This window comes from Phacochoerus africanus, chromosome 14, assembly GCF_016906955.1.
Source record: "Phacochoerus africanus isolate WHEZ1 chromosome 14, ROS_Pafr_v1, whole genome shotgun sequence".
Taxonomy (NCBI): Eukaryota; Metazoa; Chordata; class Mammalia; order Artiodactyla; family Suidae; genus Phacochoerus; species Phacochoerus africanus.
The window spans coordinates 53,986,200-54,012,493 of record NC_062557.1 but is presented as its reverse complement, the minus strand read 5'-3'; the positions used below and the strand labels follow the sequence as shown (position 1 = coordinate 54,012,493).

Below are 26,294 nucleotides of genomic sequence, written 5' to 3'. Positions count from 1 at the left end.
GTTCCCAGGCTAGGGGTCCAGTCGAAGCTGCAACTGCCAGCCTACACCAGAGCCACAGCAATGCCAGATCTGAGCCACGTCTGTGACCTACACCACAGCTCATGGTAACGCTGGATCCTTAACCCATGGAGCAAGGCCAGGGATCGGAGCTGCGTCCTCATGGATGCAAGTCAGATTCGTTTCCGCTGAGCCACGGACGGGAACTCCTATGTCATGTTGATGGAAGCTTTGCTGGGTCCCAGTCACAACGCCAAGAGTCTGTATTCCTCTGAATTTAGCTAGAGACTGCACGCTATTTAAGTTTTTCTTTAATTATTTTTTCTTTATAATTTCTACTGCTACTGGACACATTAACACAATGTTCTGTTTTCATAGTAAAAGCACAGAGGAGTCTAAAAGCAGGGCAGAATCCTAGCTCCTCAGGAGTTGCATCCATAGAGGTCATGGTGCTTGGCTACCAGCGTTCTTGGCCAAAGAAGCCAAAGTGAGCCTCTCCTGGGCTTTTCCAAGGGCCCTCTGCCAGGGATGGGCTTCTCCAAGATCAAAGCATGGAGAGGCCCTCCTGGGGCTCAAATGTCACCTCTTTAAGGAGACCTGCCGAGCATCCTGTCTAAAGCCACTTCCTTCTCCCGGCCATTACTCTGTAACTTGCTCTGTATATTTTAGAACCTTTCACTGTCTAGTACTATCTTGTGTATTTATGGGTTCACTTACATGCATACTGTCCAGTTCCACACCCGCCCCCCACAATTAATGCATAAAGTGAGCTCCATGACAGCAGGGACACCGTCATGGCCCAGCACTCAGAGCAGGCTGACCGATTTATGGTCAAAATTCAAATAAGAGGGGAACAGTCTGCTGCAAGTCCCATTGGCTGACACCTAGAATATGACAGATGTCACAGGCTGATTTAGAAATGCTGTAAGCTGCATGTCAAAGCATCTATTGTGATGTGTGGCGAACTCCCTGATACCCCTCCCACCCCAGTTCCAAGAGGAAGCCCATTTAGACCACAAACATGGTTGGGGGTAGGCTCATTCAGGCGGATGAGACGCAAAGACACTAACAAGGTACAGAGACTCTAGGGGAGGCAGCCTTCTACACCCTCCCAGAACATTCTGTCTGCATCAGGCAAATCCTGGTTGGACCAGGCAGCATTCCTTGGATTTTTATGACAGAGTGTCTTTCGGCAGGAATTCCCAGCCCCCCCGGGAAGCTTAAACAGGAAGAAGTCCCATCCCGCTCCTAGATGCTAGTTTGGGGGGTTGCGGGGGGGAGCAAGGCACTTCTAGTATTTTTCCCACAACATTTTTATAATTTTAACTCCATCAACTTAGCCCGTAGCTGGCAAAAAGGCACATGCGCAACCTCCTTCCTCCTCCGTTATCTCAAAGTCATCTCAAAGTCTAAATTAGGGGAATTCAGACTCAGTAATTGGATGTGCAGGTAATTAGGCTGAGATCTGGCTGATCTACACAGCTGGCAGGTGGGAGACACCCCCGCCTCTCTGCCCCTCCACAGGCCTCTCTCCTGAGGCCTCTCACTCGCTCTAAGGGGAACATTCCCCCCAAAAGAACGGCCAGCTTTCACCAAGGACACGGCCAGCCCAGTTAAAGAGGCTGCACCTCGGCATGCCGAGGTTCCTGGGCCAGGGATCAAACCTGTGCCACAGCCATGACCTGAACCACAGCAGTGACAATGCCCGATCCTTAACCTGCGGAGCCACCAGGGAACCCCAAGAGATGAGATGATAGGGTGATGAGCGATGAAGGGCTCTACTGTCATTCAGTTTGAATTTGATCAAAGTGACAACTGGTTTGGGTTCAGTGAGTCCCTTCCAGCCTTAGATGTTTCCTCATAAGCAAAACCAACACTCACGGCGTACCCGCTGTGCGCCAGGTCCCTGCTGTACAGTCAGCCTGACGTTAATCCTCCCAGCGTCTCCGTGAGGTCAGCGGTATCATCCCCTCCATTCTGCAGATAAGGCAGCAAGGGTGCCCCAAAAACTTACATCGCTTTTCCAAAGTGACCCGGTGGGTCACACGGCGAGTCACCAGCTAACCTGTCCTTTGAACTGGTGCGGCTTGACTCCAGAGCCACGATGCGTCTCTGCTTTTCTCTTGTACCAGCAAGATCTTGACTCTTACCTTTCTGTCTGTCCCGCTGGTGATGACCTGGAACTCTTCCGGGTGGTAACAGACACACTGGAATAAGGTGTTGGCCAGGATCATCTGATTCCTCCTAAGACGACTGAAAAATAGATCCCAAAGCTCTGAAACGCAACTTGGTAAAGCTTAGATTTGGGTTGGGTGATTTATCCCAGATAGACTTCCTGTTACTCCGCCCACCCCACTCAGCATCAGGCCCTTTTCTAAAGACAAAGCGCAGAACCCAACAGGACGCCTCAAGGTCCGGTGAGACGGAAGCAGCAGAGCCTCAACTCAGGGCCAACCTGCCGTCTTCCACACATGGGACTTTCTTCCCGAGGCCACCACTCTGGAGTGAAGGGCCCTATGAGCAGAGAGGAAGTTGCAGGGGAAGGATTTTTAAAAATGGGTATGGTTGGGCCTTTTCTCTAGGGATCTGGACTCAGTAGGAAGGGATCGGGCCAATAGTTCTGCATTTTCATCAGCATCCCATTGATTGTCCCGGGCACAGTACGTTGAAAACCACTGCTTTGGATACGATACTGAAAAATAAGTAAATATCACTTTTCTTTCTATAGACCATGTGGCTGGGTGGCCATTTCACAGGTCAGGCTCTACTGGCTAAAAACAAAATAAGACAAAAACAAAAACAAAACACACAGGAGGGCTTCCCAGTGCCATGCATAGTGCACTGGACTTTTCAAAAAATACAAAAACAAAAACCACCTTCTGAACAGTTTCTTCTTATTGCGGAAGTTTTCAAATAGGGTGCCTGAGCTAAGCATTTTTAGAAGATTTTGAAATGCAGACATTAACCAAATATTCCTGCTGCACAACGGGGAGGATTTAAGGCTTTGAGTCGGTCCCGAACCATCCACAGAAGCAAGTTCTGACCTATCCTTCTAGCGATGGAGTTTCCCCGTGGGAAGTTCGGGTGCAGGTTGAACACCTGCTGCAAGGGTGGTCCTGGGACCAGCACCAGGGCCACTTGTCAGAAATGCGGAATCTCAGGCACAGCACTAGACCTACTCAATCAAGATCGACATATTAGTTAGATCCCCAGCTGACCGGCGTGCATGGCAAAGTTAGAGACACACAGAGCCCGGAGACAGGGATTTGCTTTTGCTTTGGTTGTTTCTTTTCTTTCTTTTTCTTTTTTTTTTTTTTTTGCTGCACCCACAGCATGTGGAAGTTCCCAGGCCAAGGACTGAATCCACACTGCAATTGCCACAGCTGTGGCAATGCCGGATCCTTAACCCACTGTGCCACAAGCGAACTCCTGGTTTTTTTTAATGTATTAAATAACAAGTGTCCTGCCTCTGTCTTTAATTCCACTCTCTTCTCTACAGTCAAGAACATTTCAGGAGTACCTATCGTGGCGTAGCGGAAATGAATCCGACTAGGAACCGTGAGGTGGCAGGTTCGATCCCTGGCCTTGATCAGCGGGTTAAGGATCTGGCGTTGCTGTGAGGTGTGGTGTAGGTTGCAGACGCGGCTCAGATCCCACGTTTCGATGGCTCTGGTGTAGGCCAGCGGCTACAGCTCCAATTAGACCCCTAGCCTGGGAACCTCCACAAGCCGCGGGTTCGGCCCTAAAAAGACAAAAGACAAAAAAAAAAAAGTTCCCGTTATGGTTGAGCAGAAATGAATCTGACTAGTATCCATGAGGATGCAGGTTTGGTCGCTGGCCTCACTCAGTGGGTTAAGGATCTGGCATTGCTGTAGCTGTAGGCTGGCAGTTGCAGCTCCAATTGGACCCCTAGCCTGAGAGCCTCCACGTGCCGTAAGTGCAGCCCTAAAAAAGACCAAAAAAAAAAAAAAGAAGAAGAAGAAGAAGAAAATTTCATATTCTTTCTGCAGTATCTCTTTATGGCAAACCTATCCATCTGTCTGCCTAGCTATCTATCTACACAACTCTCTCTTTTTTCCCCCATCTCTGTACTTATTCAAGTCTTTCTGATGCAGTTATATATGGAAGTGAGGCATCTTAGTGGTAGAGGGGTGCTTGCCCAGGACAGGGGTTAGAAGAATAGCATAAAATTCTAAACAAAACACACAGAACAAACACGCTTATAGCCAGAAAAAAAAAGCATCCTTGAAAATCCTATGAATTACTCCAACAGTCAAATTCACCTGCTTTGGTCCAGTTAGCTTAGGGTCAAGCACCCTACAGGGTAACAGCACTCACAGTATAACTGGTCCCCAAGCACATGGCCCGTGGGCGCCACTGCCCCACTCCCACCCCTAGGGCCGGGCTCATTCCGGGCCTGACTGGACTGCAGGGGTGACCAGAGGAACTGCCTGCACCCCTTACATCATGCCTTTCTCCCCTCTGGGGGGAATTCTTAGAGTTGCATTCGTGCAAATCAAACTGGCCTCACCCTGTGTATGCAGAAAGCCACTTCCGTACCTGCCCAGAAATTCCTAACATCCAGCTCTTCCTGGACCTCTACCCTTCCTACCCGTATCTGCAAGCCCTGAACGGTCCTGGAGACGAAAGGCTTCAGAGGAACAGCCCTTTACTGTTGCCTGAAATAAGGTTTCCTCCCTTTGAGTGGTCCCGCAAGCTCAGTCAAATGCTAGAACTGCTGAGATCCGGGCAGCTCCGTCCTCCCACCGCTGGTACCCACACGAGGTCCCAGATGATGCAGGTCCCGTCCGTGCTGGCCGTGACGCACTCCTCGTTGTTCTTCTTGACCCTGATGCAGGACACGGAGGACTTGTGCTCCTTCAGCGCCTCCTCCAGCTTCTGGGTCTGGTGGCCTATCTGCCACACTCTCACCTGGAAGCCACAAAGCACAGGCTCTCGATTCCAACTTGGGACTTTTAAAAAGGGTTTAAAAAAAAAAAAAAAAGGAGTTCCCGTCGTGTCTCAACGGAAACGAATCCAACTAGTATCCATGAGGATGCAGGTTCGATCTCTGGCCTCGCTCAGTGGGTTAAGGATCTGGCGTTGCAGTGAGCTGTGGTGTAGGTCACAGATGCAGCTCGGATCCTTTGTTGCTGTGGCTCTGGTGTAGGCTAGCGGCTGTAGCTCTGATTTGACCCCTAGCCTGGGAACTTCCATATGCCACGGGTGTGGCACTAAAAAGCAAAATAAATAAATATATAAATAAAATGTAAATAAAAAATAATAAATTTAAAAATTAAAAATTTTTTTAAAAAGTAGTTCCATTGTGGTGCAGCAGAAATGAATCCAACAAGGATCCATAAGGTTGTGGGTTTGATCCCTGGCCTTGCTCAGTGGATTAAGGATCCGGCGTTGCCGGGAGCTGTGGTGTAGGTTGCAGACGCGGCTCGGATCTGGTGTTGCTGTGGCTGTGGTGTAGGCCAGAGGCTGCAGCTCCCATTCGACCCCTAGCCTGGGAACCTCCATATGACATGGGTGCGGCCCTAAAAAGCAAAATAATAATAATAATAATATTAACAAAATAAAAAATACAATCAGTGGTTCTCAAGCCCATCGAAGCCAATATACACTTTCATTAAAAGTACCAACGGTCCTTTGCTACCTTGAAATGAGATGCATAGGTGATAGAACCACGTCAACACACAATTTCCACACTGTCAGCAGGACGCCCTAACTGTCAGAAAAGGAATCAGTAAAAGGAAAGGTATTTGGTTATTAGAGCAGGTCCTACACCGGATAAACGCTTTGTCACAACTCTACCAGAAAACCCAATAATGCAGCCAGATGCTTACAGCTTCTTTTTTGTTGTTTGTTTTGTTTCAGGTTTTTTGACGGCCCCTGCGGCATGCAGAAGTTCCGGAGCCAGGGATCAAACCCTTGCCACAGCAGTGACCCGAGCCACCGCAGGGACAATGCCAGATCCTTAATGTGTGATGCCACTGGGGAACTCCCTAAAACTATGGTTTTTGAAAAAAACGAAGTCTGGTCAAACACCAACGTGGATTCCTAGCTCAATTCCATTTGGAACGCTTTCAGATCTGTAATGTCCTTTCTGTGAACAAATATATTTATGCGTGTATGTTATTAGAACTCTGTTTTCTGATGTACTTCAGAGTTTCATCAAAATCTTTTCTTTTTCTTTTTTTTGGCTTTTTAGGGCCACACCCATGGCATATGGAAGTTCCCAGACTAGGGGTCGGACTGGAGCTGCAGCTGCCAGCCACAGCCACGGCCACAGCAACACTGGATCCGAGTGGAGTCTGCAACCTACTCCACAGCTTACGGCAACGCTGGATCCTGAACCCACTGAATGAGGCCAGGGATCAAACCCACAACCTCATGGATCCTTGTTGGATCAGGTTTGTTACTGCTGAGCCACAATGGGAACATTTCATCAAAATCTTAATTTGGTCCTGCATGGCTCCTTGTACAGTCGGAAAAAAATCGAATTAGTGCCTGATGGAGGCAGCTGCTCTACCTCAAGGGCTATTTAGAAAAGATTCTGGGGAGTTTCTGTGGTGGCTCAGTGGTTAACGAATCCAACTAGGAACCAAGAAGTTGCGGGTTCCATCCCTGGCCTAGACCCCTAGCCTGGGAACTTCCATGTGCCACGGGTACGGCCCTAGAAAAAAGACAAAAAAAAAAAAAAAGATTCTGCCTTCGAGAGCATTACCTCCCCTTCCCCACCGCCGCTAATGACCCGGGTGCAGTCACTGGTGGTGGCGATGGCTGTCACTCCGATCCTGTGGGCGTTGCTAATGACATACATCAGCCGGCCGGTCTCCGGGGCGAAGGCTCGGATTTTACCGTCATCCCACGCTGGCATAAAGGGGAGACAAAAGGTGTGCGGGATCAGTGCTCACACTGTCTGCCGATGGGGGCACCCCGAAATCGTAAGTAAGAGGCAGGACTGGGGGACAGTGGTGGTTACGGGAGGCAGAGGCAGGTCCCCCAACAACTGCCTGGAATCATGTCCCCTTTTTCCCTGGTTCTCCAAACTGGCCACATCTGGCAGAGGGACATGAGAGGCTTGCCTTGGCTGGAGCCACCTCCAGGTGCACCCCACTCCAGGAGAGATAAGTTGGGGAGCTGGAGCTCCCACCTCTCCATGAGCCTCAAAACTTGCACGTTCAGCTAATTAGCTGACATGGCATCTGGGCTGCAGAACTTAACATCTCCCAGTGCATGCTGGCTTCCCACCCCTCACCCCACTTTAAACCTGATGCTCCTTCCCCCACTCGCGCCCTCTTCCCCAACACAATAAAAGCTGCCACCATCCATCGCACTGCCCAAGCCAGGAACCTCAGAGTCATCCTAGATTCCTCTCCATTGCAGCCGCCCAACCCACCCCAACCTGCAATCCATCACAAGCCCCATCAGCTAAAAACATAATGAGCCTGGCTACGGCTCAACCCCTCCCCGGGGGCCACCCTGGTCCAGGCCACCGGCATCTCTCTCCCAGAATATGAGCCTAGCTTCCTCCCTCAGCTCAGATGCTTGCTCTCCTACAATCAATTTTCATGCAGAGGCCAAGGCGAACGTCTTAAAATCATGGCACTCCCTTGATCAAGACGCTTCAAGTTTAATTCTTTCAAGAATTTTCAAAAAGCCCTCCCACTGCTCTTACAATGAAAATCCATCTCCTTTATTCTCCACAGTAACCAGTCCCTGCTCCCTACCTGACCTCTTCAACTTCCTCTAATACCGTTCTCCTTGAACCCTGACCCTGACCCTGACCCCAACCTGACCCTCTAAGCTTCGGACACGCTGGCCCTCTTTCCGTCCCTCAAACACACTGAGTGATTTCCCACCTCAGGGCCTTTGCACTCGCTGTTCCCTCGTCCTCTTAGGCTCTTCACCCAGGTCTTCGCCTGCCTGGCTTCCCATCACCTCTAGTCTCACCTCCTGACCTTAGCAATTTCAAACAGGATGCTCCAGGTAGATCCCATGTGGGCAAAGACCCGAGGATGTGAGGTGGTGAGGAAGTGAGTCATGGGGCTGTCGGGGAAAGTACATTCCAGGCAGACCGAACAGCTAGAGCAAAGGTCCTAAGGCTGGCTTAGGAACAGCAAAGAAGCAAGTATGGCTCCAGGGGCTGAGCAGCAAGAGGCAGAGTCAGAGGTAAGAGGGTGGGGGTGGGGAGGAGGGAGATCACCTGGGACCTTGTGGGCAATTTCGGAGACTGTCTGGAGTTCCCTTCGTGCCGCAGTGGTTAATGAAGGATCCATGAGGATGTGGGTTCGATCCCTGGCCTTGCTCAGTGGGTTAAGGATCCGGCATTGCCATGAGCTGTGGTGTGGGTCGCAGATGCGGCTCGGATCTGGCATCGCTGTGGCTGTGGTGTAGGCCGGGAGCTGCAGCTCCAATTCGACCCCTCGCCTGGGAACCTCCATATGCCCAAAAAAGACAAAAAAAAAAGAAAAGAAAAGAAAAGAAAGGACAAGAACTTTGAGCCCTAGAAATGGCACCACCTGACTCACACTTTACAGCATTTTCTGGCTTCTGTATTGAGGACAAATCAGGGGAGCAGGGTCACAGGCAAGGGCAGAGGCATGGAGTCCTGGCAGGAAGCTACTAGAACCATCTAGGAGAGAGATGTGGTAGCTGAGATGAGGGAGAAGATGACGCCTCGAGACGGGATCCTGAAGGGGGGCCCTTGGGGCAGATGGAGGGGGGACGGGAGAGGAAAAGAGGCGGCGGTGATGCCAAGGTTTTCGAGCCCAGGTTTGTCAGCTCTAAGGGTCACGTAAGCCAAGAGCTCCTGGAGGCCAGTCTGTGGCGACAACAGGCCCCGCGGGTGACGCCAACGCAGAAGACAGAGCCGGGGAAAGAGGAAGACGCGGTGGGCTCCTGATGTCACCACCCTAACAGCTGCCCCCGAGCCCCGCCTGACCTTCCGTGGGTGTGAACCAGTGTGTCTGCTTTTGGCCCCTGGGAAAATTCATAATACGGATTTGAACTCAGGCAATACCGGGAAATTGCTATTTCATAGGCAAGTCTTTTCAGCAATGTGTACTGAAGTGTTTAGAGGGAGAAGATCATGGCGTCTGCAATTTATGTTAAAACGTTTTGGTGGAATATAACCAACTGAATTAAAGGTGAATTCCCTTGGGAGACACAACCTCAAGTCAGGTTTTTAATCTTTTTTGTTTTTTTTGTCTTTTTAGGGCTGCACCCTCGGCATATGGAGGTTCCCAGGCTAGGGGTCCAGTCAAAGCTGCAACTGCCGGCCGACGCAATGCCAGATCTCAGCCACGTCTGTGACCTACACCACAGCTCACAGCAACACCGGATCCGTAACCCACTGAGTGAGGCCAGGGATCGAACCTGCCACCTCATGGCTCCTAATCAGATTCGTTTCCGCTGCGCCACGACGAGAACTCCAGGTTTTTAATCTCTTAAACAACAAAAGGGGTTCTCGAATAAGTGCCCTGTACTCACTAAGGCCTCAGATCCATCTTGTAAAGGAATCACTCCAGTTCCTTCCTCTCGAGAGAGCAACATACTACAGGCAACAATCTGGAGGAAGAAGCATTGCCATTCGGGAATTCCTGGCTCCGACAGTATCCCACCCGGAAGGGAATTCCAAAGAGGACTCGTTGAGAAACAGGTGGACCCCGGGAGGCTGTTCCAGGTCATCCCCATGTCGAGACCGGAAGGATGGGAGTGATAAGAACCAAAGCCCCAGCCGGAGCCTGAAGCCAAACCCTGGACCGCCGCCGGCGTTACCGGAAACGAGGCTCTTGCCGTCCCGCATGAAGTCGATGCCGTGGCAGGTCATGTTGGGCACCGTGATCCGAAGCAGCTCCCTGTTGGAGAGCGTGTGCCACACCCGGATGTCCTTCTTGGCACAGGTGGCAAACAGCTCAGCGGTGCCGCTGCAAAGAAGCCACCAAGGGGATGAGAGGGGCAGCCGTAAGGGACACACAGCAATTCTGAGATGCATGTTTGACACTGAAATGGGTTTCACGAGGATGGAGGGAAGGATGCCTTGTATTTATTTACGTATTTATTGTCTTTTTAGGGCCGCACTTGTGGCATATGGAGGTTCCCAGGCCAGGGGCTGAATTGGAGCTGTAGCCGCCAGCCTACACCACAGCCACAGCCACGCCAGATCCGAGCCGCATCTGTGATCTATACCACGGCAATGCCGGATCCTTAGCCCACTGAGCGAGGCCAGGGATTGAACCTGCATCCTCAGGGATACCAGTTGGGTTCGTCAACGCTGAGCCATGACGGGAACTCCAGGAGGATGCCTCTTAGACACCTATTATCTCCGGCACAGTGGCCTTACAGCTTTCTTGTGTAAGAGGCCATCGAATGCCCTCAAACCACCTGTGGACAATCTTTCACAGTCTTTTCTCCTAGGAAGGGTTGGGACACAGTTGCTCAAATGGAAAATGTCAATTTACAAACCTTTCAATGTCTGGTTGACTGGAGGATGGCAAGTAACATGTGAGATGACATGCATCTGTGGAATATTTACATTAAAAGAGACTAAACAAGCCTTTTCCTGTAAAGGAGACCACCTCGATAAAGTTTCAAAAAAGAAAATGAGGAGTTCCCGTCGTGGCGCAGTGGTTAACGAATCCGACTAGGAACCATGAGGTTGTGGGTTCGGTCCCTGCCCTTGCTCAGTGGGTTAAGGATCCGGCGTTGCCGTGAGCTGTGGTGTAGGTTGCAGACACGGCTCGGATCCCGCGTTGCTGTGGCTGTGGTGTAGGCCGGTGGCTACAGCTCCGATTAGACCCCTAGCCTGGGAACCTCCATATGCCGCGGGAGCGGCCCAAGAAATAGCAACAACAACAACAACAACAACAAAGGACAAAAAAAAAAAAAAATGACAAGGGTACCAGAATTCACGTTTGCAGATAACCCCAAACACTTCTCTGCTTAGTTACGAAAACATGTGAGATTGTGGACGAGGAAGAGAAGCCCAGAGTAGCTGGTCTGTTGTTTTTTTTTTTTAAAAAAAGGACAACTTATAGGGGAGTTCCCTGGTGGCCTAGAGGTTAGGACTCTCAGTACTGTCACCGCTGTAGCTTGGGTTCAATCCCTGGTCTAAGAACGGAGATCTCATATCAAGCCACTGCACGTCACGGCCAAGAAAAAAACAAGGGACAAATTGTAAATAAAATGAAAAATGTCAATGTGTCAAAACAAAAATAAAGATGATTCCAATTTGGATGAGAAAATAGAGTCATTCAAGGGCATAATAAAGACCACCTGCTCTACATAGATATTCCTAACTACTGTCTCTGTGGGACTATACTTTTTAGATATAATAACTTCTCGAGGAGTTCCTGTCGTGGCGCAGTGGAAACAAATCCGACTAGGAACCATGAGGTTTCGGGTTCGAACCCTGGCCTTGCTCAGTGGGTTAAGGATCCGGCGTTGCTGTGGGTTGTGCTAGAGGTCATAGACTTGGCTTGGATCTGGCATGGCTGTGGCTGTGGTGTAGGCCAGCAGCTGTAATTCCAACTAGACCCCTAGCCTGGAAACCTCCATGTGCTGCGGGTGTTGCCCTAAAAAGCAAAAACAACAACAACCAAAAAAACCCCATGAAAAACAAACAACCCCCCCTCAAAACTTCTCTAATTCCTATCTAGGAGTTCCCATTGTGGCTCAGTGGTAACAAACCCAACTAGTCACCATGAAGATGTGGGTTCCATCCCTGGCCTCGCTCAGTGGGTTAAGGATCCTGCATTGCTGTGGCTGTGGTGTAGGCTGGCAGCTGTAGCTCCAATCAGACCCCTAGCCCAGAAACCTCCATGTGCCGTGGGTATGGCTCTAAAAAGCAAAGCGAAGAAAAAAGAAATTCCTATCTATCAGCATAAGTACATTCATAAAAAGAGAATCCCGCTCTCTTTGTTTTAAGATCTACTCATGTTGGAATGAATGGAAAAATAAGTGGATCTTTTCCACATATACAGCTTTCGGGCTGAGATGAAATTATGATGCTGGATCCGTCACTCACAATCAGCAAGTGCTAGAACAAGACAGCAGGAGCCTCTTGCCAGACAGTCCTGATCAAGAGAGATCAAATCAAGCCAACATGAAAGTGTTAATATTTATTTGAAATAAGACATGTTTTATATCAGACACTGCCTTCGGTGAATGAGAGCCTCCTTGGGGGAAGACGAGCTCTTAAGGACATATACAGACTTCCATGAAAATCAAATGTTATGGAATAAAGGTACCTAGAAAACTTTCTAAATTTTCCCTACCCCTGATGGACAATCCACTTCCTCAGGAGTTAAGCCTAGTCCATAAGTGTCCTTAGGTTAAGATCTGAGAGATTAAGTTCCAAGTTGCTTGGATTGAGATGGCACACTAAGTATATGCCATCCCCTCCCACCTAAAATCTAACTCCTGGGCATCTATTGAGGGAAAACCATAATTCGAAAAGATATCTGCACTCCAGTGTTCATCACGGCAATATTCACAATAGCCAAGACACGGAAACAACCTAAGTGTCCATCAACAGATGAATGGATAAAGATGTGTTATATATACACAATGGAATATTACTCAGCCGTAAAAAGGAATGAATAATGTCATTGGCAGTGACATGGATGGACCTAGAGATTATCACATTAAGTGAAGTAAGTTTATACTTCACACTACCATATATAAAACAGACAAACAATAAAGACCTACTGTACAGCTCAGGAAATTATACTCAACATCCTGAAATAACTTATAATGGAAAAGAATCCAAAAATATATGTGTATAACTGAATCACTTTGCTGTACTCCTGAAACTAACACAACAGTAAATTAATTAGACCCCTAGCCCAGGAACCTCCATATGCCATGGGATTAAATTAATTAGACTTAAATAAGTAAATAAATAATAAATTTTAAAAACCTATCACATGCATTGTTAAAAATAAAATCAAATCCTGTGAAAAAAGATAGAGATAGGGATGACAGAGGTGGAGAGAGAAAGACAGAGAATGAGTAAGCTAGAGGTGGATACAGATACACATGTTGTTTCCTTAACAATACGTTAAAGCAGGAAATATGATCAAAAAGGCCAGAAACATTTAGGATAAAGAGAAATCAGCCAGCCCGGAGTTCCCGTTGTGGCTCAGTGATTAACGAATCCGACTAGGAACCATGAGGTTGCGGGTTTGATCCCTGGCCTTGCTCAGTGGGTTAAGGATCTGGCGTTGCCGTGAGCTGTGGTATAGGTCACACACATGGCTCGGATCCTGCATGGCTGTGGCTGTGGTGTAGACCGGCGGCTGCAGCTCCGATTCGACCCCTAGCCTGGGAACCTCCATATGCCACGGGAGCGGTCCCAGAAATGGCAAAAAGACGAAATAAATAAATAAATAATTAAAAAATTTAAAAAGAGAGAGAGAGAAATCAGCCGGATCAGATTTGTGGGGAAACAAAATTAGAGAAAAACACAGCCCAAAAGCCCTAGCAGAGATTATTCTCTCATATTATTCAACACATATGTAATTTGACTCTCAGGAGGAGAGAGACATTTTTGAAGAAATAATGGCTGAAAATTTTCCAGTTTGGTGGAAAACATGAGTTTGCAGATCCAAAAATCCTAAAAAATTTCTATGCAGGATAAACACAAACAAAACCATGTCAAGACGTGTCATAGTCAAACTGATGAAAACCAAAGTGAAAATCTTAGAAATAGAGAAAAATGGCACATTACAAAAGAAGGAAACAATGATAAGACTATAGACTGACTTCTCACTAGAAACAAGGGAAACCAGAAGGCATAGGAATGATGTGTTCAAACTAATGAATGAATAGAAAACATCAGCCAGGAATTCCACAAGCAGCGAAACAACTATTCTGTGAAAGCGAAGCTTTAAAAATGTAGCAAGCACGGAGTTCCCATTGTGGCACAACAGAACTGACAGCATCTCTGGGACACTGGGAGGCAGGTTAGATCCCCAGCCCAGTGTAGTGGGTTAAAGATCCAGCAGTGCCACAGCTGTGGCATAGGTCACAACTGTGGCTTGGATAAGATCCCTGGCCTAGACTCCATATGCCAAGAGGCAAGCAAAAAAAAATTTTATTTTTTTAATTTTTTGTCTTTTTGTCTCTTTAGGGCCTCACACGCAGCATATGGAGGTTCTCAGGCTAGGGGTCGAATCAGAGCTATAGCTGCTGTAGCAGTAACGTGGGATCTGAGACATGTCTGCCACCTACAACCACAGCTCATGGCAACACCAGGTCCTTAACCCACCGAGCAAGGCCAGGGATTGAACCCATGTCCTCATGGATGCTAGTCGGCTTTGTTAACTGCTGAGCCACGGTAGAAACTTCCTAAAAAAAAAAAAATTTTTTTAACGTAATAAGTATGAATGGGTTAAATTTTATGAAAACACCAAGACTTATCAAAGACTAAGCATTATTAATGGGCTAAAAATAAAGAGTTGGAAAAAGGCATACAGATTCTTTTGCTAAAATGCATACTTCCAGAATGTATATTAGCTCATGTGTAATCAGTAAACAGGAAAATGATGACAGAATATTGGAGAAGCTGCATTGGTTTCATACATATTTCTCCCTATATTAATGTGTTGGTATACCAAGTAATAGCAGCTGAAAACAAAATGCATGATCATGACTAAATTAGCAAAGAAAAGGAAGCATGAAGTCCTGTACATGATACTCATTCTCTCCATGTTTTTCCTCTGAGTTCAACTGCCTCCACAACTCAGCAGAGGGCAGAGAGGGGGACCAAAGAGGGAATGGGTGGTGACTGCTGATATGTTTCTTTTGGGGATATAAAATATCCTAAAATTAGATTTTGGCGATGGTTGTGTAACTCTGTAAATATGCCACTAAGAAAACCATTGAATTGTATACTCTAATGGGTGAACTTCATGATATGTAAATTATATATCAATAGAGCTATTTTCAAGAAAAAAAGAGGTATAAATCTTGAATAGATTAATAACTATGTAAGAAATTGAAAAGGTAGTTAAAAACTTACCCTTATGTAAGGCACCAGGACCAAATGATTTTATACACTGAGTTTACCAAGCTTCTTAGAAAAAGAGAGGAAAAGTGATAGAGAAAGGAAATACCCAATTTTCAAATAAAGATTCACCTGATAAAAAGGCACCAGGCATTTTAACTGTTAGAAATATTTGGAAGAACCTAATCACAAAGACTTAGGGAACCCAAACTATATTTTGTAATCTTAAAGACCAAGTTCTCCAAGTTCTCAAAGTGAGTCTTGCTACCTTTATGACACTGATTTTAAGTTTTGCAAATTAAGCCGAATACTGAGGAAGTTCGGAACAAGAACGGTGACCAACCTCACAGAACAAATCTCACCAAAGACAAAACAAGTTTCAAAATCAGATACTGGTAAACCGTGACTACTGCTCATTTTAACATTAAAACGGTTGATAGTTTTTCTGTTCCACTGGTTTAGTGAGGGATTTACCAAGATAGAGAGCAACTAGATCCAAAAGAACTCAATCTTATGCCCACTGCCGTCGAGCATGCCAACTCTGGAAGACCCAAGACGTGCAAACGAATGACTTGAAAGACATTTTTAAAAAGTCCTCACTAAGCCTTTCTCCAGACAGCATTGGGAAAACAGAAAAAAAGTGTTCCCAGTCTTTTCACCCTAGCAAAGACAGCATTCTAAAGAGGCCCAAATTTGAATCATAAAACCAATGTAGCTGCTTGGCAAAGCCAATAGAAAATCTAGTGAAACAGTTCACTACAAGAGGAAAATTTAAGGGGAGAAAAATAATAATCTATTATGGTTTATCATGATTGACTAGGTTAATAGGCAGTGAAAAATGCATTAATAAAATTAAATTTCCTTGCGTACGACATAGAATGTCCACATTCTTACCATTTGTACTCCCTTCTACTCACAAAGGAAAGACAACGTCCTCAACAGCTTCAAAGTGACACGTTGTAACAAGAGTCTCCTTGAAATCTGTGAAGCTGACACGATAAATGTGCGATTCTTCTGTTCCTACGAAGAACTGGTGTCCTTCCCCTCGAAGTGTGATGGAAGTGATGCCACCTTGTAACTGGATTTTCCTTTAAGGAGAAGCAAAAGGGGAAGAAGATTTACTCAATCAATGAAGATTCATTAACCACTAAGCATTAGAGAGAAGACAATGAGGCATATGACCTGGGACCTTCCTTCAAGGAGGTGACACACTGGAAAGACAGGAATTACAATATCAAGTGCCCGTGGTCAGCAAAGGGAGAGGCCAGCATGGCTTACAATCGTCAGGAGAGCTTGTCAGTCTGAAATGGGTCATATAACATGCGATTTAGAGAGAGGGAACATTCCAGGCAAGCAAATGGGCACAAACGACTTTGGCAATTGAACACTTTATTAGGGGTTCCCACTGTGGCTCAGTGGAAACGAACTCGACTAGGATCCATGAGGACCTGGGTTCGATCCCTGGCCCTGCTCAGTGGGTTAAAGGATCTGGTGTTGTTGTGAGATGTGGTACAGGTCACAAGTGAGGCTCGGATCCTGAGTTGCCGTGGCTGTGGTGTAGGCCAGCAGCTGTAGCTATGATGTGACCCCTAGCCTGGAAGCTTCCATATGCTATAGGTGCAGCCTCCCCCAACCAAAAAAGCCAAAAAAAAAAAAAAATCCAAAAAACCCCAACACTTTATTAACTCCATTTCTGGGAAATGATCCTAAAATCAGAGGGAAAAAGCCTTTATGTCAAAGGGTTTTATTATAACCTTATTTAAAAGAGTAAAAAGTTGGAAACAACCTAAATACCCAATTGTGATGGAATGCTTAAATGCTCTATGGAGAAGCAGCTTCAAAAAGAATGTGCCTAGCCATATTTAAAAGGTTATGGAGTATATATGCTTTACCACCATAATTTTAAAAAGATTATGTAGTGATACTGGAAGTATTTATGATGTCTTCATTAATTAAAAAAAAACAGGAGTTCCTGCCACGGCTCAGTGGTAACGAATCTGACTAGAATCCTTGAGGATGCAGGTTCCATGCCGGGCCTTGCTCAGTGGCTTAAGAATCTGGTGTTGCTGTGGCTGTGGTGTAGGCTGGCAGCTACGGCTCTGATTTGACCCCTAGCCTGGGAACTTCCATGTGCCCCGGGTGCAGCCCTAAAAAGAAAGAAAAAAAAATTAACTTGCATAATAAATGTCCTTGAATAAACCAATTTTGAAAGGTTGAAATTTGAGGTTATTGGTTGGGTAAGTTTCCTCTTGTCTGACTAGCATACTGGCTAAATAATAATTTACGTGTTTATTAGAAGGGCAGTATCCCCCTGGGTAACACTGCATTGCTCTGACTTGATTCAACATAAGCCGCTGTCTTTTCATTGCCAAAATCCGCCATCTATTGTGATGCCCACCACTCATTTTATTTATTTATTTATTTTTGTCTTTTTTTTTTTTTTTTTTTTGCTATTTCTTGGGCCACTCCTGCGGCATATGGAGGTTCCCAGGCTGGGGGTCTAATCGGAGCTGTAGCCGCCGGCCTACGCCAGAGCCACAGCAACGCAGGATCTGAGCCGTGTCTGCGACCTACACCACAGCTCACGGCAACGCCGGATCATTAACCCACTGAGCAAGGGCAGGGACCGAACCCGCAACCTCATGGTTCCTAGTCGGATTCCTTAACCACTGTGCCACGACGGGAACTCCCCCACCACTCATTTTAATAGCAGAATGAGCTTCATTAACCAAATAGCACTTAGCCAATATCACTTGGTTGCTGGCTTTAAGCAAACTTCCCTCTAGAGGGTTTCTCCAAATCCAAACCCTGTGGGGTCTGGAACTTACTTGATGGGTTTGTAGTTGGGGCTTCTACAGAAGACCAGCAATCCGGCTCCAGAGCCCACCAATAAACCCCCCGTCTTCAGGCACTTGATTGCCGATACTCCCTAGGGGACAAAAGAGCATTAAGAAATGGCCCAACTGGAGTTCCTGCTGTGGCTCAGTGGTTAACGAATCCAACTAGGAACCATGAGGTTGCGGGTTCAATTCCTGCCCTTGCTCAGTGGGTTAAGGATCTGGCGTTGCCATGAGCTGCGGTGTAGGTCACAGACGCAGCTCGGATCCTGCATTGCTGGGGCTCTGGCATAGGCCAGTGGCTATGGCTCTGATTAGACCCCTAGCCTGGGAACCTCCATGTGCCGCAGGAGTGGCCCTAGAAAAGGCAAAAAGACAAAAAAGAAAAAATTAAAAAAAAAGAAAATGGCCCAAATGGTTTCATCATTAGGAATCTATGCCTGATCTGACACAGAGGGCATGGCCAGGGCCCTGTTGTTTGGATGACGCTAAGGAAGCTACTGCCTGTGAGGACCCCTGGGCTGGCGAAGAGACGTCGGTGCCAACCTTGAGCTCCTGGGCCAGGAAGTAGCCCTCCTGGTCTTGCAGGAAGCGAACATGCTTCACCAAACCTCGAGCCTTTAAAACCACCTGTGAATGCTGAATACATTAAAAATCAACACTTTATACGCACTCATGCAGTTAGAGCAAAAGGTAGAAGCCCAGCCACAGCGACATCAGTTTCTCCATTGCCAGTATCTTCATCAGAACTCCATCCTTATCTTGCAAAGAGACCATATTTTCTGAACTAAATGCAGCAATCAACTTGCCAATAAAAGGAAACCTATTCCAATGTAAGGCCATCTTCAACGTTTGGGGATGAATGATGGCCATTGCATAGCACCCGCTAGGAAGTCTTTATTTTAAAATGTGCATGACCAATATCTTATTTTAAAACAATCAATAGGAATATAGCTAGTGACTTTATCGGTTTGTATCTTAATGAAGCTTGACTATCATAAAACAAATATAATGTCCCCTCAAATTACTTTACATTGAATGTCACCTCTTCTGGCTCAAAAGGCACCCTATGATGTTTGAGAAAAGAAACCCAAAGCTGGAGACTATGAAAGCCAGAACCAGCACCGCACGCTGCCCTCTCCTGCACCCCACCCCACCCCCACTCCAAAAGCACGGCTGCAGGACCATGGGGTGAATGTCTGGCCCATAAGGAAACAAGCCTGAAGACCAGATATTTTTAGCATCTGTTCGGGGCTCGGGGAAGCAGGGGATAAAGAATTCCACAGAGCTTTAAAGTTTTCATACATGTAATTTTTTTTTGTCTTTTTTTTTTTTTTTTTTTTGCCATTTCTTGGGCCACTCCCTTGGCATATGGAGGTTCCCAGGCTAGGCGTCAAATCAGAGCTGCAGCCACTGGCCTACGCCAGAGCCACAGCAATGCCAGATCTGAGCCGCGTCTGCGGCCGACACCACAGCTCACGGCAAAGCCGGATCCTTAACCCACTGAGTGAGGCCAGGGATCGAACCTGCAACCTCATGGTTCCTAGTCGGATTCGTTAACCACTGAGCCATGACGGGAACTCCTCATACATGTAATTTTTAAATAAATGTTTTTGAAACTACAGGTATTGTTCAAGTTCACAGTCTGCCTGGGACCCAACACCAGTTCTCCTACTTGCCGGCCAAGAGATGTGAAAGGTACAGTCCTCAGTTTCCTCATCTGTAAAGCAGGATGAAATGGTCCTTAGGTCTCATCAGATTATGGTGAGGATCCAAGGAGATCGTTCACGGAGGGAGCGACGCTCCATGTCTGACCCCATCGACACTTACTGAGCAGGTAATGGTTTTAAAATTATGATGATCATGGTCTTTTTTCTTCTTTTTTTTTTTTTTTTTTTGCTTTTTTGGGCCGAACCTGCAGCATACGGAGACTCCCTGGGCTAGGGGTCGAATGTGAGCTGCAGCTCCCGGCCTACACCACAGCCACAGCAACGCGGGATCCGAACCGCGTCTGCGGCCGACACCACAGCTCACGGCAACGCCGGATCCTTAACCCACTGAGCGAGGCCAGGGATCGAGCCTGCGTCCTCATGGATGCGAGTCAGATTTGTGAACCGCTGAGCCACGGAGGGGACTCCCGATCGTCGCCGTCGTCGTCTTTGTTTCAGGGCTCAATGCCTAACAGGTGCATTTGAAACCATTCCAGTTCTTTATCTTTCTAACCACAGAGCAAACGTTTTTGTTCGTTTTAAGTTTGGGGGGGGGTTGTTTATTTTTTTTATTGAAGTATAATTGACCTACAACAACTAGAGCCAACATTTCAGGAGCGATTCAAAACGGGTAACTGCCCGAGGTTCCTTGATGTTCAAAACCAAAAGGCTTCGGTGATACTGCCCATCCCTTTATGCCCAAAGAATGACTTTCTTTCCACTTGTGTCAAAGGCATCTCGGAAACACTGCCTGAGGGGATTTACCATCGAACTCAAATTAGGTATTAAAGCATCCCCAGGAAGCTGAAGCGTCCAAGGTTTGAGGAACCCTAAGAAGACTCAGCATCTTTTCTGGAGAGGCACTTATGTTCCAAGTGCTACGGAGGCAAAAATATCCAGATCAGAATTTTCATATTGTGTTTTATGGGGCCCTTTGGAGGTGTCCCAGGAGTCGGAACTGGCAGGGCTCTGAGCCTCGTCCTTCTTTAACCTGACCTGCTTTGCTTTTGTCTATTTAACATATTGGAATCCCTCCCCTAAAAAATAATTTGGAAAACACCGATTTGGAGGGCACCTGGCTCTCCCGTGGGGTTATTCCTAAACTCTTCTCTACCTGTGCTATAGCTTTCTCCCATCCTCATGCATTTCCTTAAAAGATTGACTATTAAATGCTAATATGATCGAGGAGTTCCCGTTGTGGCCGCAATGGTTAACGAATCTGACTAGGAACCATGAGGTTGCGGGTTCGATCCCTGGCGTTGCTCAGTGGGTTAAGGATCCGGTGTTGCTGTGAGCTGTGGCATAGGTCGCAGACGCGGCTTGGATCCCACATTGCTGTGGCTCTGGCGTAGGCCAGCGGCTACAGCTCCGATTAGACTGGGAACCTCCATATGCTGCGGGAGCGGCCCTAGAAAAGGCAGAAAGACCAAAAAAAAAAAAAAAAAAAAAGCTACTATGATCGAGAAAACTCTGACATCATCCCAGGAACCTGGTACAATATTTCAAAGCTGCTTGGGACTATGACAAGTATCTAACCTTCATTAGAACCATCTGTTCAAACTGTGTGCGGCAGCTTGATGTGGGATCTCAGTTCCCAGGCCAGAGACTGAACGCCGGGCCCGCAGAAGTGAAAGTGCTGAATCCTAACCACTAGATCACCAAGGAACTCCCAGAACCATCTGCTCTGTTATCAGACAGGAGATAGGCAGGTGCAGAGTCTGGTAGAGGCTTTCAGAGTCAAAAGTTTTGTGGAAACAGCACTTAGAACTTTCTGGGGCCCTGGAAATAGCAGGACTTATTCTGTCCAATTACCCTTTGATGGCAGGCTTTTCATTTGGTTTAAATATCAAAGCCTCTCACTGAACTTTTAACCAGAATTGCTAGGGATTCTGCAAATATAAACAACAAACAATTTCAAGGTCTTGCTGATGACTCAAAATGTCAGCGGAGGCCAAAAATCTAAGATCTGGTTGTTAGATTAGAAAAAAATGATACATAGTCTTATAAATCAAAGAACCTGTGTCTCTTACACACGGCAATGGGGCTGCCCAAATGCTGGAACCATTTCTGTTGCAAATCACAAATCCACAGACCCTAAGCTTTGAAGATGTGAAAACTAATTCCTAGTTGAGAATTCCAAGGAATACCTCTGTCCTAAAGATAAACAAGCGATGAGGGCTTGAAAGAGCGAGCCGACACACCTTGCAAATTCAGGTGCAGCTTTGTTAATATAACAGGAACTTGTACGAATGGTTACCTTTTAGACTTGTCATTTTCTTTTTCTTTCTTTCCTTTTTTGTCTTGCCTTTTCTAAGGGCTGCTCCCGTGGCATACGGAGATTCCCAGGCTAGGGGGTGAATCAGAGCTGTAGCCGCCGGCCTACGCCAGAGCCACAGCAACTCGGGATCCAAGCCGCATCTGCGACCTACACCACAGTTCACGGCAATGCCAGATCCTTAACCCACAGAGCAAGGCCAGGGATAGAAGAACCCGCAACCTCATGGCTCCTAGTCAGATTAGTTAACCACGGAGCCATGACAGGAACTCCAGACTTGTCATTTTCTTTCCGGACTCTTGCCAGAAGCCTGTGCTGCTCGTGGAGGGAAGAAATCACTAGAAAACAGCAGAGCAGACCAGATTTCCACGGTCGCTACTCACCAGGCTGAATTTGCCCTTAGCGGGCCCAGTGTCTGCCAGCAGCTTGGTCCTAGGGTTCATCTTTAGAATATCTCCAGTTGTGGTGCCAAGGTAGAAAAAGCTATCGTCACCGGCCATCTGGGGATCAGAGAGAAAAGGAACCCTGAGAACCTAGTTGTCCCCAGCGATGCCATGAGCCACTGACAAGATATGGGATGAGCTTTCTCTGAACTCCACAAAGACCTGCCAAGGCATCCATGGTGACTTCCGTTTCCGGAGACCCAAAGATGGGTAAGAACAGCTTTAGGGGGGAGCAGAGTCAGGGCCATACTCAGAACTGGAGGAAATGCTAGACTCAGTCAGTCGGTGCATTTCACCGGAGGTCAGCCTGCGCCTGCAGTTAGCGGACACATCATGAGTCACCCTCGAATGGCTCCTAGGATGAAGGAGTGCTCCTCCAGAGAGAATGTGCATTTGCTTTATCTCCTGCTTCCCAGAGTCTACATGCAAAAAATGAGCCCACATTAAACAAGAGGAACAAGTCAATGGAGAACGGGGCTATATGTCTGAATATTTGAATCCACATTAAAAACATATGAATAGGGAGTGCCTGTTGTGGCACAGAGGAAATGACTCTGACTAGTATCCAGGAGGGTGCAGGTTTGATCCCTGGCCTTGCTCAGTGGGTTGGTATCTGGTGCTGCGGTGAGCTGTGGTATGGGCTGCAGCCGAGGCTTGGATCCCACGTCGCCATGGCTGTGGTGCAGGCTGGCAGCTATAGCTCCAATTCGACTCCTAGCATGGGAACTTTCATATGCCATGGGTGTGGCCCTACCAAGCCAGCAAGCAAACAAACAACAAAACAAAAACCATATGCATAATTCCTCTTTATGGAGGTGACTGCATTTCAGCAAGGAGAAACTTGTTAGGAACTTCCTTTGCGGTGCAGAAATAGCGTAAAATTTCCACGGGGATGTGCTGCGGGCTCTGAGCATCTTCTGGCTACACTGCTTCCTCCAGGGCAGGCAGGTTTCTGCGGTCTGACGGCAGACACAGGTCACTTCCCAGCTGGCTAGACAGCTTCCCACAGGAGCTCCTGAACTGAGACTTGCTCACCTGTGACTCCTCCATCAACGGCCCTTATGTCCAGACCTCACCTCCCGACCCCCAACTCAAGGGGCATGTAAGTACACACATGTATAACACACACACACACACAAACACACACACACCTATCTTGGGCAGTACTGTTAAGAGGAACTTGTACTAACAGTTACCTAAAATAAGACTTAGAGCAATACTTACTGAGATGCTCATGACTATTCTTTTCATCTGTCCTGTCTGGCACTCGGTTGGCCAGATCTTTCGGTTTGGGAGATCCAGTTCCCACACTCGAATTGTCCCACTACGGAAGAGAAACTCATCATCAAATGGATGCCCATTTGATACACACTCCACCTCTTCTCTGTTTTCTCTAGTCCCTTGAAGGAGAAGCTGAAAGGACGAGAACTGGCTATGTTTGAGGATTTGTTGTGTACTGGTGATCTACCTAAGATAAAGTCGTCCCTTAGCGTCCAGGGAGATGGGTCCCAGGCCCCACCTCGGACACCAGCATCCACGCATGCTCAGGGGCCCTGGTGGGGGGGGGTCCTCCTCCGTGTTCGCTGGTTCTGCATCTGCGATTCTGCACTCGCAGATTCTACTACCTGCGGATCCTAAATGCCCGTACATGACCCATGGTTGGTTGAATCTGCGGAAGAGGAACCAGGGAAACGGAGGTCCAATTGTACTCCATTCGAAACTCACAACCGCCCACGCTCCAAATGAGAAAATGCAGAACCTCCACACAGAGGAGCAAGGATTCACATCCAGCTGTCTCACTTTGAAGCGAATACTCCATCCCCGAGCAAAAACAAACGTACAAACAGATAAGCAAAGCAAACCGGAATTCATCAAGTGTGTTTCATTCAAAGTACGGGGTCGTGAGGCAGTTTGGGGGGGTGCTGTTTGTTTTATGGCCACACCCACTGCATATGGAAGTTCCTAGGCTAGGGGCAGAATTGGACCTGCAACTGCGGTCTACACCACAGCCACAGCAACGCCAGATTCCTGCGGCTCCTGCCCCCCCACGCTTGACTTGGGCCGCATTGATTCTTAACCCACTGAGGGAGGCTGGGGATGGAACCTGCATCCTCACAGAGACAAGGTCAGGCCCTTAACCTGCTGAGCCACGATGGGAACTCCATGAGGAAGTTTTTTAAAGGGAAGGCATCATTATGGAATGTCCGGTCTTAAGGAGAAATGAGACTAAACAACTAAGAGTTAAACAAAATCAGCCCCTAACCTGGGACTTGGCCCATAGTTGCTATTTCATCATTATACGCTGAATTAATAGTTGTATAAAAATATCGAGGCAAACATCACCAAGACTTCAGCTAATGTCTTAAATAGAAAAAATTAATCTAAAAATACATTCAAAAATAAAAATACGTTCATCAATTTCATTTTCCTTTTTTTCGAAGCCCCAGCGTTAGGCACATAGTGCTCCACAGTATTGTGAATGTACTTTCCAAACTAAAGACAATCAGCTTTTCCTTGGCCTCTTGGGTAGATGTCATTTGTATGCTGAAACACTGGAGTCTGCAGCACGTCTGATGGGGGACAATACAATGGAACACGAGAAACTGAAGCCATTGTGGAGAACCCAGGGTACATGGGTACCATACTTAAGAATGCCAGCTTTGGAGTTACCGTTGTGGCACAGCAGAAACGAATCTGACTAGGAACCATGAGGTTGTTGGTTCGATCCCTGGCCTCGCTCAGTGGGTTAAGGATCCGGCGTTGCCACGAGCTGTGGTGTAGGTCACAGATGCAGCTTGGATCCTGTGGTGTAGGCTGGCGGCTATAGCTCCCATTCAACCCCTAGCCTGGGAACCTCCATATGTCGTGGGTGTGACCTTAAAAAAAAAAAAAAAAGGATGTCAGCTGTCAGCTTTTTCTCCATTACCAGTGTCACATGAAATTAAAGCAGACCGAGAATAAAGATTGTCCTAAACACTTTTTTTTTAAACATAAATTCAAGTAGGTTTTCATGCCAGCCAGTTAGTTTTAGGGTCTCTGAATAAATCCTGCTTCGTAATTAGCCATGGAACGGTTGCATTCCTGGTGTCACAGGTAGTGGGACAGGAAACAGCAGAGATGGGAGGAGCAGGAATTCTTTCCTCTGGCTGGAAAAGTAACTAACAATGTGCGACTTTCACGGGAGACCACCGGCGGGTTGAAAAGGAGAGTGCCACCCAGCAGAGGCGTCGGCTGTGCATTCACGGATCTCTGACCTTTGAACTGATACGTGACACAAAATGCTTTGACACAGGTTTAACTTTCACGTCACGCTCCCAACAGGGCTCTGATGGGTAGATCTGTAAATTGATTTCTTCCGGTGGTCAGATGCTGGCCTCTGTTCAGACCTTCAGCTTGGTGCCCCCCTTCTCTGTGGCTTGGAGCCGACCCTACCAGAAAGGATCTCGCATGGCTGACGGTCAAACACTTGAAACTTCCTGGAGTGCTTCCTTTGCAAACTCTCATTGTGTGAGACCTAAATGAAGAGCAGGTGGGAAGATCCACCAGGAAGCGAATCGGTGCAACCGGGCAAATTACCCTGTGAGCGGGGATGGCGGGCAATGTGTCATCAGTAACAGACAGACCAGAGTCTGCAGTGGGTTTAGCAGATCAGCAGAACCTTTTCAGTAGGAAGCACGGAATGTGTTCAAATAACCGTATTTAAAAAGACTTTCGCCTCAAAGGATTTTTTTTATTTCCTTGTTTTGGCTGCCTCGTGCTATATGGAGTTCCCAGGCCAGGGGTCAGATCCTAGCCCCAGTTGCAACTGAAGCCGCAGCAATGCTGGATCCTTAACCCACTGTGTCAGGGTGGGGCATCAAACCTGTGTCGCAGCACTTCCAAGATGCCATCGATCCTGACGCGCCACGGCGGGAGCTCCCTAAAAGAATTTTTTTTTTTTGTCTTTTTAGGGCCGCTCCCAAGGTATATGGGGTTCCCAGGCTAGGGGTCCAATCAGAGCTGTAGCCACCAGCC

At 47.3% G+C, this 26,294-nt stretch overlaps 1 protein-coding gene across 4 annotated transcripts in view; it reads right to left on the bottom strand.

Annotated features, from left to right (window-relative positions):
• CFAP52 (cilia and flagella associated protein 52) overlaps nt 1-26,294 on the bottom strand; it is a 38,457-nt gene that overhangs the window by 2,896 nt on the left and 9,267 nt on the right. For all 4 annotated transcript variants that reach the window (XM_047757453.1, XM_047757454.1, XM_047757455.1 and 1 more), the window contains 8 exons: nt 23,505-23,604; nt 22,221-22,337; nt 17,845-17,945; nt 15,934-16,104; nt 9,787-9,935; nt 6,731-6,876; nt 4,778-4,929; nt 2,148-2,250 (listed from right to left, as the gene is read on the bottom strand). In XM_047757453.1, coding sequence (XP_047613409.1) covers nt 2,148-2,250; nt 4,778-4,929; nt 6,731-6,876; nt 9,787-9,935; nt 15,934-16,104; nt 17,845-17,945; nt 22,221-22,337; nt 23,505-23,604 — 1,039 coding nt within the window. The remainder of the gene's footprint in view (nt 1-2,147; nt 2,251-4,777; nt 4,930-6,730; nt 6,877-9,786; nt 9,936-15,933; nt 16,105-17,844; nt 17,946-22,220; nt 22,338-23,504; nt 23,605-26,294) is intronic.